The 14,573-nt window shown below is 54.9% G+C and overlaps 1 protein-coding gene and 1 long non-coding RNA gene across 2 annotated transcripts; one reads left to right on the top strand and one right to left on the bottom strand.

Moving 5' to 3' along the window:
• Positions 1-1,791: 1,791 nt before the first annotated feature.
• C18H11orf91 (chromosome 18 C11orf91 homolog) lies at positions 1,792-10,931 on the bottom strand. Its single transcript, XM_025452426.3, has 4 exons — positions 10,363-10,931; positions 8,075-9,028; positions 2,783-2,862; positions 1,792-2,483 (listed from the first exon to the last, which is right to left on the bottom strand). The coding sequence occupies exons 1-2, from the start codon at positions 10,844-10,846 to the stop codon at positions 8,943-8,945; spliced, it is 570 nt and encodes a 189-aa protein (XP_025308211.1). The 5' UTR covers positions 10,847-10,931; the 3' UTR covers positions 1,792-2,483; positions 2,783-2,862; positions 8,075-8,942.
• A 373-nt stretch (positions 10,932-11,304) lies between these two features.
• LOC112663443 (uncharacterized) lies at positions 11,305-13,764 on the top strand. Its single transcript, XR_003139223.3, has 2 exons — positions 11,305-11,676; positions 13,482-13,764. It is a non-coding gene; the product is annotated as an uncharacterized LOC112663443 (long non-coding RNA).
• The last annotated feature ends 809 nt before the right edge of the window (positions 13,765-14,573 follow it).

The raw sequence follows: 14,573 nt of genomic DNA, 5'->3' as shown, positions 1-14,573 counted from the left end.
GACCCCTATGCTCAGGCCCTTGCAGCCACCCACTCTAGACAACCAGGACACACATAAGTCCCCAGAACAGAGGGCAAGCTCAGGACACCCAGGCATTGAGCAGTGCTGTGAAAGGAAAAGCCCTTCACCACCTGACCAAGCTGGAAATCTCCCACAGATTCCACATGTTCTTATGATTAATGGCGCCACCACTCCTAGAAGTCATTCTTCAGAACAACCAAAAGACTCAACTCACCCCAGGCATTCTACCCTAGTCCCAGCAAGCAACTCCCTGCCAAACGCCTGGACTTGGTGTATTTAAAGGTCTGGCAGCAAGGGCCGTTAGTTCTGTAAGAAGGATCCGGAACTCATTACCAGAACCATACGGTAAGCCAGTGGAAAATGAGACTACCCACGTAACTGCTCGGGCACAATGGTGTCCAAGGGAGGCTCTCCGGTGCCGGAATCGGGAGGAACCTTGCCCATTCTTATTTTAGAACCAGACTTTTGGCAGTTACAACATTGGCTCACCCAAATGTTCTTGATAGCAGCTGGTTGAGGTGGGCTGAAGGGGAACAGAGAAAATAGAAGAGTGTGAAACCAGCCACCAAAAAATGAGCTGAAAGTTTAAGTGATTGGGCTTGGGAGCAGCTTGGCAATATCCTGGCTGTACGTGTCTCCGTGCCTCCCTAAGTGGCGGGGAAGGCCATGCCTCGTGGCTTGGGGCTGGAAATAGTAAGACTCTGTAGAGTGCTGAGTGCAGGACCTGGCACTGAGGAAGCCCTCCATACCTGGTGGTGGATGGTTGGGATTGGTGGGTGTGGCATTATAGCAGCGCTTGGAAGAAACTCTAAGGGTGTCTTGAAACCCCATCGGCCTCTCTTGTGCTCAGACCCCAAGAAACCTTTCCCATTGCTAGAATTGGCCCTGCCAGAGCACCTTTGGTCTGTTCCTAAAATAGACTACAAAATTACACCAGTCATCGAAATGCACCTAAAATACACTGTCTCTTTGGGACGGATGGGGAAGGGTGCGGTGAACAATTCAGGTTTGCTCCCCATCCTCTTTCCTGCGCAGAGGGTCACACGACCTCCTTCTACAGGAGGCCTGCTCATGCACACACCTGCATGCGCGAATGCACACACATACACACATACGTGGTGCGTGGGCACACACGAATATGTGGTCACACACCATACCTTGGTCGAGTGGGGTTGTCCTCATTGTCCTGTGAGTCATCCCAAATCACTTCTGGAAGGGACAAGAAGGAAGCCTAGATTCCTGGAGGCTTACACAGAGGAAGGAACCACCACATGGAGGTGGCAGGTAGGCTCAGCCGCTGACCCACCGTGTCACCTTGGGCTCACTGCTCTCAGCCTTGGTTCCTCATTTATAAAGAGACAACCGTTTTCACCTACTCCCACATGGGTTAACTCTGAAAACTGAGACTGTCTTAAACCCCAGATTTTCCAAACTCAACACAACCAATCAATTGAATAAAGAGGAGGGATCCCTGGGTGGCGCAGCGGTTTGGCGCCTGCCTTTGGCTCAGGGCGCGATCCTGGAGACCCGGGATCGAATCCCACATCGGGCTCCCGGTGCATGGAGCCTGCTTCTCCCTCTGCCTATGTCTCTGCCCCTCTCTCTCTCTCTCTGTGACTATCATAAAATAAATAAAAAAAATTAAAAAAAAAAATTGAATAAAGAGGAAACTGTATATACACCTCGGTCTAGCTCTGCACTGTCCAATACAGTAGCCAGTAACCCATGTGGCTCTTTAAACTGAAATATAATAATGAAAACGCAATAAAATTTACAATTCATTTCCTTAGTTGTATTAGCCACGTGTCAAGTCTCAACAGCCACATTTGTCTAATGACTTCCATATTAAAGAGCACAGATTTGGAATATTTCTATCCCTGCAGAAAGTTCTATTAGACAACATAGATGTAGCCCACCCACCCATCCGCGGATAACAACAATAACAGATAATAGGCAAATGGGCAACAGTCCATAATGAATATCTATATATATTTACGTATGTTTCTTTATATGTAAGTAGCTATAGATATATGTACTTACTCATGAACTATTGTCTAGCTGCCTATTGTCATCCACTAATGGTTGGGTGGTATATATATATATAATAGGAATAATAGGAACAGGTGGGTAACAGGAGAGAGGAATAAGTAGGAATACGGTGTAGATAGTGCTGCAAGTGACGCGTGCCATGCCCCACCCCAAATCCATATGACAAAGCCTTAATCCCCAGTGTGCTGGTCTTCCGAGACTGGCTCTTTGGGAGGTAATTAGGTTTAGATGAGGTCATGAGAGTGGGGTCCTCAAGGTGGGATTGAAGTGCTTCTAAGAGGAGGAGACACCAGAGCTCTGTCTGCCCTGTGAGGACGCAGCAAGAAGGCAGCCAGCGGCAAGCCTGGAAGGGAGCTCTCACCAGAGCAGGAATTGGCCTGGCATGGTGCTCCTGGACTTCCCCGCCCCCAGACCTGTGAGAAGTAAATGTCAGCTGTTTAGGGCACACCCCCCACCTCCCCCAGCACCCCGTCCCCCCAGCCACCCTCCGTGAAATGTTGGTATAGCGTCCCTAGCAGACCATGAATATTGATGAGTTCAGTCCAGCTTCTTTTATTCAGGTGAACCAGACTCTTCACCTTGAAACTGGTTCTGAAAAGAGATCCTCCACCACCACCACCCTCCCCCCCACCCCCCCACTCCCCCCCTTTGGGAGTAAAATGTGGCTCTCCCGCAGCCACCTGCAGCCTCCCGCAAGGGCCCCAGGCTGCACCTGTGTTTATTTTTGCAATGATCGCCTGCAACGGCCACAACGTGTCCTCTGCCCTCCGGGTTTCCAAACTGGATTTTCTCCTGGGTAATAATGAACAAGTTGATAAATGTCAGCTCTGGATGTGAGGACGAGAGAGGGATGGGGCGGGGGTGGAGGGGTGGAGGGGGGTATGGAGGGGTGGAGGGGTGGAGGGGTGGAGGGGTGGAGGGGTGGGGGGGTGGAGGGGGGTGCAATCTGTTCCATCCACTTCTAGGTTCAGGCTGCCACCTAGTGGATCCCACCGTGAGAGAAACGGGAGCGTTTTGTGTTGAGCAGAAACCGGGACGCAGAAGGTGCCGCGCACACCCTGCGCTGCGGCCGGCGGCGCCGCGGGCCAGCTGAGCGGTTTGCACGCACTCTCTCGGTTCGTTTTGCAACAACCCCGGGCGGGAGGGGCTGTCGTGCACATTTTCCAGACGAGAAAAGAGGCTCAGAGAAGTGAGGCACCTGCTTCGCCGAAAGGAGGCTTGGCTGCATCAGACTGAACGAGCGAGCGAGCTGCACGCGGCTCAGTCCCCGGGCGGGGTTTCCTGGGCCCTGGGCGCGCCGCCCTCGGGCCGACCCGTCACGGGAGGGGCGACCCCGGCGGGGGCGGTGCGCGCGGCGGGACTGGGGAGCCGGCCTCCTCCCGCCCACGGCTCCCCCTGGGCCCGCGGCCTCACCCCCGCCTGCGTGGCCGCGGCCTGGTCTCGCCTCTGCGCCCGCTTGGGACCTAGCGCTCGCCAGCCTCCCCCCTCCCCCTCCCTCTCCCCTTCCCTCCTCGCAACATCCCTCCTCTCTCCTTCCCTCTCCCTCCTCCCCCTCCTTCCTCCCCCTCCCCCTCCCTCCCTCTCCCTCTTCCCTCCCTCTCCCTCCTCCCCCTCCTCCCCCCCTTCCCTCCCCCTCCCCCTCCCTCCCTCTCCCTCTTCCCTCCCTCTCCCTCCTCCCCCTCCTCCCCCTCCTTCCCTCCCCCTCCCCCTCCCTCCCTCTCCCTCTTCTCCCTCCCTCTCCCTCCTCCCTCCCTCTCCCTCTTCCCTCCCTCTCCCTCCTCCCCCTCCTCCCCCTCCTTCCCTCCCCCTCCCCCTCCCTCCCTCTCCCTCTTCCCTCCCTCTCCCTCCTCCCCCTCCTCCCCCTCCTTCCCTCCCCCTCCTCCTCCCTCCCTCTCCCTCCCTCCCCCTCCTCCTCCCTCCCTCTCCCTCCTCCCTCCGTCTTCCTCCTCCCCCCTCCTCCCCTCCCCTTCTCCCCCCTCCCCCTTTCCCCTCCTCCCCCGGCGGGGGGAGGGGGGGCGAGGCTGGCCCTGGGCGGCGCCCTCACTCCTTTCCCTCTAAAGGCCTGGATGCCTCCTTTGAACCTTTTCGCTGCCACCGATCGATTGATCGTGTCTATTGCCTGCAACCAGAGAACCCTCCTGTGCGCCGCGGTTGTTTAAGCAAGCCGGCAGGAGTGGCCCTCTGTCCCCCGCCCCGCCCCCCAGCCCCAAAGAAACCCCAGCTTGGGTGGATTCCCCGCCCACTGTGCCTGTTCCCGATTCCCCGCTGCCCCCTTTCCTGCGGGCGCGGCCGAGTGGGTGCTGCCCCGGTGGGGACAGGCGAAGGCGCGGGTGGTGACCACAGGCCTCCCTGGGGGGCGGGGGAGGGGGGCTCACCTGCTAGAGGCCCAGCCCTTGGGCTGCTGCCTGGGAGAAGCTCTTTCTAGAAAACTCACCCCCCTCCCCTCCCCAACTGCCTCCCAGCCAGGCTCACTCACTTCCTTGTCCTGTTTTTGCAGGGCTGAGCCCTCTGGCCTTGCAAACTCAAAGCTGCTCCTGCAGGCCAGGCCTCCCTCGGCCCACAAGCCCACAGGCGCCTCCATTCCCTGCACGCCTAGCCCAACAGTGAGAACCGAGTTCTAAATGCACCAGAAAATAATAATAATAATGACTCCCCCTTGGGGAGGTTTTGCATCTGTCACCTTATTTCTTGCCCCCCACCCACCCACCCACCCAGCCAACCAACCTGTGAGAACAGTGTCTCCACTTTACAGATGAGAAAACAGGCTCAGAGAGGTTGGGTGACTTTCTCAAGGTCACACATCTGGTCGGAGGTGGAATCAAGACACGTGAAAGTTCCAGTCCGTGTGCCATGAGGCACCCACGCGGGGCTCACCTTCGGCGAAAGCCTTAAAGCTGTGACTGGATCTCTGTTCTGTTCTGAGAAACCGGGTTCCTGCGGGCACTGATCCTGCCTGACTCCTTGGCCCTGGAGTCGGGGCACAAATTACTTGCACAAAACAGAAAGTTTTCCCGTTTCATTTGAGTTTTCTATTTCTCTCAGGACTAACAGATCTGTGATGAAGGGGGTGGGATGTAAATAGCTAGTCTCATGCTCAACCAAGTTTCATGTTCCATCTTGCTCAAAACAATTACCACTGGGGAGGAGGGGCCTCCATCCCCCACCTGCAGGCTGTTACCTCTGCACTCCCTATACCCTAGTCACCTGAAAGTAGAAGTCACAAATCTGGTTGGCCGGGGTCCAGAACATTCCTTGGGCCCCATGTTACCAGCTCACAGGCTTACTAATCTTAAAAGTCAGTCCCTACGTGCTCCACGAAAACCTATATATTTCAAGGTAAAGGCTGCCTTCTCGGGCAGGCTCCATCCGGCTCTTTTGCCTTTGACCAACTCAGGCCGGACAAGAAAGGAGCCTCAGTTATACTTTCGGCCCAACTTCAAATGCTTCAAAGCAGCCTTTCCTTCGGCCCATTTATGAACATAGTGGTATTTTTGTTTCCCACTTACCTGGCGGTGCGCTACTTAAATGTTTTTTTTTTTTTTTTTTTTTTTTTAATTTTCTTTTTTTTTTTTAATTTTTTTATTTATTTATGATAGTTACAGAGAGAGAGAGAGAGGCAGAGACACAGGCAGAGGGAGAAGCAGGCTCCATGTACCGGGAGCCCGATGTGGGACTCGATCCCGGGTCTCCAGGATCGCGCCCTGGGCCAAAGGCAGGCGCCAAACCGCTGCGCCACCCAGGGATCCCTACTTAAATGTTTAACAACTCTCTGGAGGAGTGGAGGTGGCCCGGAACAAACCTGATTTGTCCATTCACCAGTTCCCAGGATGTAAAAACTATCATGATGGCCAATATCAGATACCAACGTGGCATTTTTAAGAAGTGGTGTCCGTTAGTGCACCACTTTGTAGTATTTCCACCAAGTAGAGTGGTGCAATAGAACCCCAAGAACACAAGTCATTGTAAAATGTGGCAAAATAGGAAGTGATGGATTTTGAGTATTTCTTTAGTCGTAAATACAGTTTAATTTTAAGGTGACGCGGTTTAGTTTTTAACAGTGGCTCTATTTGACAACCGGCTTCCAGGATTCCTGAATTTTAACAACTGGCGCTGGCGAGCCAGTCAGGCTGGCTGCAGCACCCACTGCCTGCATCTGTTATTCCTGGCATGCGCTCTTCTCTCAACCAGGATCCTATCACTTGCATCTGCCAACACCCTTTTCTCTGGCCAACAGCCTCCTCCATTCCATTTTGTTCTGGAAGAGCCTCATTTCCCCATTTATAAAACATGCCGAGAGTGGTGCCTATTTCACAGGGTGATGGTGAGGATTAAATGAGATTGTTCCTATCAGTTGTCTCCCTCTGTGCCCTGCACACGGTGTGCACTTAATAGGCGGCCAACGTTGCGAGCAAGCCAGAGGAGCCGGGAGGAGGCTAGAGGTTGGCAGGAGGCGGGAGCCACGGGGCCCAGGGAGGGAATGGGAAACAGGCCCCACTGGGTGTGGTGCCTTGGTTTCCCCCACCCTCTCATTGACCTTCTTCAGCCCCTCTCACTGGCCTTGCCAGCTTTAAGGTTTTCGGGATGAACAAGGGAGCTTCTCCAACCACAACCAGCCTGGGGAGATATGGGAATCTGCCTTTTCAGTGGGGAGGGGAGACAGGCCTGGAACCCCTACCTGGGGTGAGAGGACTCCTATGGGTACAAACTCTACAGGACTGTCGAGGCTTGGTTTTATTTGGTCCGAATTGTGTCCTGGAAATATTTGAGTTCATTGCTAAGGTTAGAAGCCGAGAGCTTTCTCTGACGTGTGTTCACTCCTGGCTGGGCAGCCACTCGGGCCAGTCTCCACCTGGCTCCGGGCACCACCCCACAGCTTCCGGCTGGGCCTGGCAGGCACGCGCATCTGCGTCCTCAAGCACGAGGTCCTGGTTGCCCCACAAACTTCTGGCCTTGTGCATGTGACTTCCCGGGGCTCCTGCCACCCATTTCCCCATCCGCATGCTCACACCACAGTCGGGACCCCCTGTGATGCCTCCACTGTAAGTGGGTCCCACGTCTCCCGTCCACTCGACGACCCCATGCAGCGACCCCGCATCTCCTACAGCATCACTTTTTCTCCCTCCACCCAGCCACAGGCAAGCAGTCATTTCCCCCTTAAAGACCTTGCCACCCCTCCTGCCAGTTGGGACCCTAGTTCTCTGCCACTTGGCAGCTGAACTCCTCAAGAGTCTTCTACACCCATGGTCTCCTCCTCCACCCCCTTCTCTCTTAACACGACTCCGGTTGGGTGTTATACCCCTCACTCAACCAAAACTACTCTTGGCCAGGTCACCCCAGTGCTCAGTCCTCGTTGCCAAGCCCAAGGGTGCATCTCGGGCTCACCATGCTTGGCCTGCTGGTGCTACTGGTCAGAGCTGACCACCCTCGCCCCCAACACCTCCTTCCCTTGGATTCTAAGACCCCTGAGTCACTGGTCACTCCTTTTCGTTCTCCTTGGCAGGAATCCCAAATGTCACAAATTCGGTGGCTGTGATGGGCAGTGGCTGCAGGCACAGTGAGGGCACAAAGGATTCCAGATGCTACGCAACCAAATGTTACAGTCAGTTGAAGACCCGTTTCCCGTTTCCTTACTTTCTCCTTTATTCATGGGCTTGTGTTGCTGAGCTCTTGCTCCTTCTGGCCACAGAGACAGCACCTGGCAGCAAGGGTGGTGGCAGTGGTGGGTACCCCACAGCCCGTAGACACCTGTGACCCAGCGAGGGTGAAAGGGTGGCCCGGGCTGGGCCACACTGCCCTGCACCATTGCTTCTCGTTTAGTCGGATTATTAATAATGACAGCGCCCTACCTGCTTTCCCTGTCTCCTTCCTTAGTCTCAGAAGCACAGGTCAGATGTGGTCACCCGGCTGAAAACCCTCTAACCTCTCCACACTCCACTCAGAGTAAAACCCCAAGTCCTCACCATGGCTGCAAAGTTGGGGACCGAGAGGGACCCTCTGCACTCACCCCAGCAGGCTCCCCTCACTCCTGCTCCAGCCACCAGGGCTCTTGCTGGCCCTAACATCCCAGTAAGCGCCCACCTTCAGCCTCTGCACTGGGCCCTGTGCCTGGAACGTTCCGCCCCACCCCGGGTGCCACATGGCTATCGCCCTCAACTGCCTTCACGTCTTGTTTAAATGTTACCTCTTCCAGAAATCTTATTTGAACTGCCACCCTGCTGCTCTCTGACCCTGTTGCGCAACTTGCCCAACTGTTTTTGTTTTCCCCTTAGCAGGTCATCGACGATACCACATTATGTTTTACTTATTTATAGTATTTATTGTCTGTGTCTCCCCCGCTCCCAATCCCAAGTGTCTAGGAAGGCACATAATCAGCCCTCAGGATTTCTTAAATATGTGAGTTTCTAGGAAGGACCATGGCTTTGATCAGATTGTCAAAGAGTTTTGTGGCTCAAAAACTATTAAACAAATCACTTCCCAGGACTAAAGCTATTTGAAAATAAACCATTTGTTCCAGTCCTCCAAGGGCAGGGGCACAGCCACCAAATAGATACTGCCCTTGATCCTTCCCAATTCCTTCCACTTGACAGTGCTGGGCATCCCCTCCTACGGCCCCTGGAGGGAGACCCTGAACGCCAGAGGGGCAGCAGCTTCCAGACCATGCGGGAGCTCCCTCAGCAGCAGCACAGGGAGGAGACAGCATGAGATTCACCACGCAAGTGGGCCCTGAATGTGGAGTACATGCTGGGAGCAATGAGAGCAGCAGTTAAATACAGAACAGAAAATAACGATCTTTGAAATGACAACCAAAGGGACACATTATCTATGCGCTAACACCTAAGGAGGCAGCTGCCCAGGCGCTGGTGGGCAGCTCCTCAGGAGAGAGGGGCCGACTTCTTTCCGGGCTGCCTCGTCTTCAGTCCTTGTAACTTTTCATCTTTCAGTGCCTGCAAGAATTTATCTGCAGAAGAGCAAAACAAACACAGCTGTAGTAAAGAGAAGGCCTTTTCTAACCCTCCCAACGTAAGCTTCTGGGAAGCAAGTCTGTGTGCCCTGCATGAATCCAATACCCAACATGGGCAGGAAGGAAAAAACAAAAACAAAAACAAAACACCTTAACAGCCAAAACATGTTTAAGTGGAGAATATGTACAAGAGAAATCCAGGACTTAGAAAAGCCTGTTTTCTAGGGATTCTTTCCATGGCGGTGGGAAGAGGATCTTACAGGGTGTCTGATGTGTAGGAGACCATTCTCACGGCCACATTAACCTAAACATTTCGGTTATTTCATACACCCCTTCCCTGTGTGGCAGGGGAGCAATTTAACCTGTTTGTTTTTTTTTGCAATACTGGGAACGGTCTTTCTAGAATAATCTTTCCTCCTCTAGTGGTATACTGCAAGTGTTAGCCAGAACAGGTGATGGGAAGACACAGTCTGCAGAACAGCCTATGGCCTCTGAATATCCTACAGGGTGTTAAGTCCTTATGGGAGTAGAATCAGATTGAACTTGACCCTCCCACCGGGAGGCATCCTGCCCACATCAGCACACCTGGTCTGCCCTGGTCCAGAGCCCTAAGACTTTAAACCTAAGACCAAAGGGCAGAGTTCAGGACCCTGGTGAGAGGGCTCCCAGGGCCAGGGCCAGGGCCAGGGTCCACAGGGTGTTTCCTTCGAGCATTGGGACGTGGAGGGCCCCAAAGCGCCCCGGTGAACTGTCCTTGTGCTTTTTGGGTCTTGCACAGTTCCCACCTCTACCTACGGACACTCCAACCACCTTCCTTCGCTTCCCGCCACCACCCCCCCGCCCCACCCGTCCAGGACCGCAGTTGAAGACTAAAGCTCGGGTCTCTAGGGGTAGGGGTAGGGGTAGGGGTGGTGGGAGATGGTGGCATTGCCACCACGGGGGCGCGGGCGGGGCTGTGTGTTAAGGTGCAGGAGGCTCCGAGAGCAGGATGGGGGCTGCGGTGGATGGACTTCCAGGTTTGGAGGCTCAGAGTCCCCATTACCCAAAGGGCTCAGGACGGACGGAGGGTGGGGTTTGGGCCAAAAGTGTTGGCGAAATCCGGACTGCGGTGAGGGGCGGCGTCGGTGGAAACCCAGGATGCGGGAGTCGGGGCGCTGGGCGGTGTGACCGGGTGCCGGGGCGGGGGGCGGGTCGACGTGGGATCCCGGAGCCTGGGGGCTGCAGTCTGAGCCCGAGGCCACACTGCGTGGGAGGGGGTTAGGAGGCGTGGAGCCGGGTGGAGCCCGGGAGCGAGCCGGGGCGGGCAGGGGGGCTCGGGCGAGGCCACGCACAGCGCTGGGAGTCGAAGCCGTCGCCAGTGATGGTGAGCAGCTCCAGCTCCTTAATCCGGATCTCCAGCTCGCATAACTCCTCGGGGTGGGAGGCGGCGGCGAGCCGGGGGGCCGTGGGCCCGGGAGCCAGGGGCGAGGCAGCCCCCTCGGGCCCCGGCGGCGGCGAGTAGAAGAAGCGCAGAGGCTCGTAGGGGATGGAGGCCAGGCCGGAGGGCCAGGGCGGGGGCCAGGGGCGCTCGCTGGGGGGCCCCAGGCCGGGGGGCGGCGGCGGGGGCGCCGGGACCGGGGGCGCCTGGGGCAGGGGCCGCCCCGCCCCCGCCCCCGCCCCGCCCGCCTTCAGCGGCACGAAGAGCTTCTTCCAGATGTTGAAGTCGCTGAGCGGGGACGAGGAGATGCCGCGGTCGTAGAGGGAGGGGAAGTAGAGGGGCGGGGCCGGCCGCTGGCTCATGGTGGGGCTCTGGCTGCCGCGCCGCCCCTTCGGCATCTTTTGAATGGGAGGCTGCGTGGAGGAACCCCGCGCCCGGAGACGCGCGCCTCGGCCCCAGTCGCCCGGGTTCCGAGGTTCCACAGGCCCCGCCCCGACGGAGCGAGGCCCCGCCCCCGGCCGGCCCCGCCCCAATCAGGCGGGGTGCTGCGGCCGGCCCCGCCCCGAACAGGCGGTGTTCTGCGGCAGGCCCCGCCCCTTCAGCCGGCCCCGCCCCGAACAGGCGGAGTTCAGCGGTAGGCCCCGCCCCTTCAGTCGGCCCCGCCCCGAACAGGCGGAGTTCAGCGGTAGGCCCCGCCCCTTCAGTCGGCCCCGCCCCCAATCAGGCGGGGTTCTGCGGCAGGCCCCGCCCCTAATAGGCAGTGTTCTGCGGCAGGCCCCACCCCGGAGCGTACCCCGCCCCCTGACGGCGGGCCGCGCCCCCGGGGCTGGAGGGGCTCGGCAGGCAGCGGGGACCGGGAGCTCCCGGCGCCCGGAGCCGCCCTGGCACGGCACCTGCTTTCCCCGCTCCCCCAGCCCGCTGCCCCGCGGCCTCCGACCGGGTCGCGCCCCTCCGTTCTTCCCCCTGCCCCTACGTTTCCAGAAGCCTCGCGCCCCTGGCCCCCAGCTCCCACGTCCCACCTCCCCTCCCCGCGGAACCTCAGACAAAAACAAGAAGCAACGAGTTGGCCAGAACTGCAAGAGAATTGATGCATTTTCCAGTCTTCCTCTCCTTTCTCAGGGAGATCATAGACACCTGCCCCCAGCACAGCCGGCGGGCTCGCCTTAGCACCCCTCGCTGCAAAGTCTCTGGGGAAATGAGTTTTCATCCTCTACAGCGGGAGGCGGAGGTAGGAGAAGAGGGTTGCTTGGGATCCTCCTTTAGGGCCAACCCCTGCTCCTGCCAAATTTTCCAGTGTTGTGTAAGGTTCTGGAAAAGGGAACCCTTATATGGGTTTGTAATAGATCTGAAGTAGGATGTCTTCAATGGAATGCAGTTTACTTTAGTTCTTTTCCAGACACATTATTAGAAGCTAACAGGAAACAAACCATTGAAAAGAAATCCTGCTAAACCCCCCTCCAGGGACACCTGGGTGGCTCAGCAGTTGAGCATCTGCCTTCTGCTCAGGGCGTGATCCCGGGGTTCTGGGATCCAGTCCCTCATGGGGCTCCCTGCTGGGAGCCTGCTTCTCCCTCTGCCTGTGTCTCTGTCTCTCTCTCTCTGTCTCTCATGAATAAATAAATAAAATCTTAAAAAAAAAAGAGTGAGAAACACTTAAATAAACCCACCTCAAATAGGTCACCCTTCTTTAAGAGGGACCTGTACATACTGTCAAGGGGCTTGTCCAGCTCATTTACAGGAGTAGACGGTATTAGCCAAAGAGAAGGGGGAGTAGATTTCCTTGAAAGCCTTTCCCTAATGATAGTGGTGTGAATGCACAAAGATGGGTTGAGGGTGTTGGCCAGCCAAGGCCTGAGTCAGTACCAGCTCCATTAGCAAGGGCTACACACATATACATGGCTCTCTACATACGCCACACACAGGGCTGTGTGTGTGTGTACATGTTATGTATGTGTGTCTGTATGTTAGGTGTTGGTTGGACAGTTAGGTAGTCAGGGCCAGGATCCCCACCAAGAAAATATGGAGCCAGGCCAGCTAAAATAAAACAGCACCGACATCCTGTTTTGCAGCTTAGGCAGGACCGCACTAGCATTTTGCTTTGCAGCCTTGTAGAAATGGCTTCTGCAAAACATCCTAAAATAGGATAATTAACCACAAAGCATTTGTCAATATTATGGGGAAGGGGCAGTTAAGACACAAGCCCCCAGATGTCAGAAAAAAAAGACCATCAGCACAGAGACATTAACCTAATAGGTAGACAGATACGTGACCAAAGCCCTGGCTGGCAGGACTCAGCACGCCCTGACTGCTTAACACAGTTCTGCAAAAGAGCTCCTAAGAACCCCTAAACTCAGAAACTCACTCGGGGGACCCCTTCCCTCTCTAGTCTTGCTCAGTAAACTTTGCTTTGCTGCCACCACTCTTGGCCGGGCCTACCTCTTCTTCTTTGAAGCAGCGTGACCAAAACCTGCGGGTACTCAGGGGACAAAGGTCCTGTAACATATATAGCAGAACAGCGGACAGTCAGGTGGCCACGCTGGATATCTTTGGGGAAGTTGCCTGACTTCTAAGACGGTTTTCTGTAAGATAAAAAAAAAAAAAAAAAGAACCAGGCTGCCTCATACAGTTGTTTGTGTTGATCCAACAGAAGACAATGATGTGCGTGAAGTGCTCGTGAAGTTAGAGATGCCCAAGTGCGAGGAGCAGCGGGCCACACTGACAGCCCCATTTCAAGTCCCTGAGATTATGATCTGAGCCAAAACCAAGAGGTGGACACTTAACCTACTGCACCACCCGGGGGCCCCCTATTTGAGAACTTCTAAAACAGTGTGTTATTCTGTGTTTGGGGAACTGAAGAGGACCAGAATATAGCACCCCAAAATATGTCACTTTGGGATAAAAATCAGAAGTTGAAGGCAACTGAGAAATGGCAGACACAGGAGAAGTCCTGTCCTCTCCCTTTCTGCTTCAAAGCAGGGTATACATTTCCCTTGGTGAAGGCATCCTCCTCCCCTCCCCTCTCTCCCGTTCCAGGAAGAAGAGGTGAGAGTTCTCACTGGAGGTGGCACTAACCAGTCTGCACGAACAAATCTTCCCTCACAACCCTTACCTTCAATGAGTTTCCCCCATGTATCTACCTTCCCACAATGTATGACTTCTGGAAGCCCAACCCCCTTTTTCTTTGTTATCCCTTGTCCACAACGTATCACCCTGTGTTAAAATGGCTTATAAGTTTTCAAGCTTAAATGTTTCTTTGGGCTTTCATGTTTTCTGTGAGGCCCCGAGTGCATGCATAATAAATCTTTTCTCCTGTTAATCTGTCGTTTGTCAGTTTAATTCACATGACCCAGCAACAGAACCTAAGAGAGTAGAGGAAAAGATTTTTTTCCCACCTCTATAGAACCACAGTAGTAGTAAGAACCAGAGTTTTGGACTCAGACTTGGGGCCAACCCCTGGATCTCCTATTTACTCGGCTGTGCAGAGGAACCTTTCTGAACTTCGGTTGTTCCTTTGTTTGTTTTTAATCTATATGATGGGAATAACAATGGTACTTCCTCATTAAAGTGGCAAGGTTACATGAGACCATCTAAGGGCCTGGCCATAGAACGTGCTCAGTAATGTTAACTCTTATTGTTATATGTTGAAGATCCTTAGGAAAGGGATTTTGTGTTATTAGTTTTTAAATTTATTTATTCATGAGAGACACGGAGAGAGAGGCAGAGACACAGGCAGAGGGAGAAGCAGGCTCCCCGGGGGAGAGGAGCTCGATGCGGGACTCGATCCTGGGACCCCAGGATCACGCCCTGGACCAAAGGCAGCCGCTCCACCCCTGAGCCACCCAGGCGCCCTTGCATGAGGTTTTTCATATGCAACCTAATTTTTATTTGTATATATCCATTCAAAGTGAAAAAGCTTACAGACCTTTAACTTACCTTAACTCCAAGGTAATCAGATTTTTGTCCTGCGGGGGGTTAATTATAAAACAATCCTGAAGTTACAAATCGTAGGTTAAAAGAAAGGTCGTTCCCTCTAATAACCACACAGGAAAACGCTGCAAGGAACAAACACGGAGATAAATCCCAGGGAGGTGAAGCTCGTACGCGGTACTAACCACAGCAGGTAGC

The sequence above is a fragment of the Canis lupus genome, chromosome 18 (genome assembly GCF_003254725.2).
Source record: "Canis lupus dingo isolate Sandy chromosome 18, ASM325472v2, whole genome shotgun sequence".
Taxonomy (NCBI): domain Eukaryota; kingdom Metazoa; phylum Chordata; class Mammalia; order Carnivora; family Canidae; genus Canis; species Canis lupus.
Note: the sequence above shows the minus strand (reverse complement) of the source record. Positions and strands in the feature narration are given on the sequence as shown.

Bases quoted from the DNA above. Each gene is read 5' to 3' on its own strand.
- C18H11orf91 (XM_025452426.3), bottom strand. From the start codon at position 10,846: ATGCCGAAGGGGCGGCGCGGCAGCCAGAGCCCCACCATGAGCCAGCGG. The intron at 9,029-10,362 runs GTGCGTGGCCTC...GCTCTTCTGCAG, and splicing joins CGGCTTCGACTCCCAGCGCT to ATAAATTCTTGCAGGCACTG.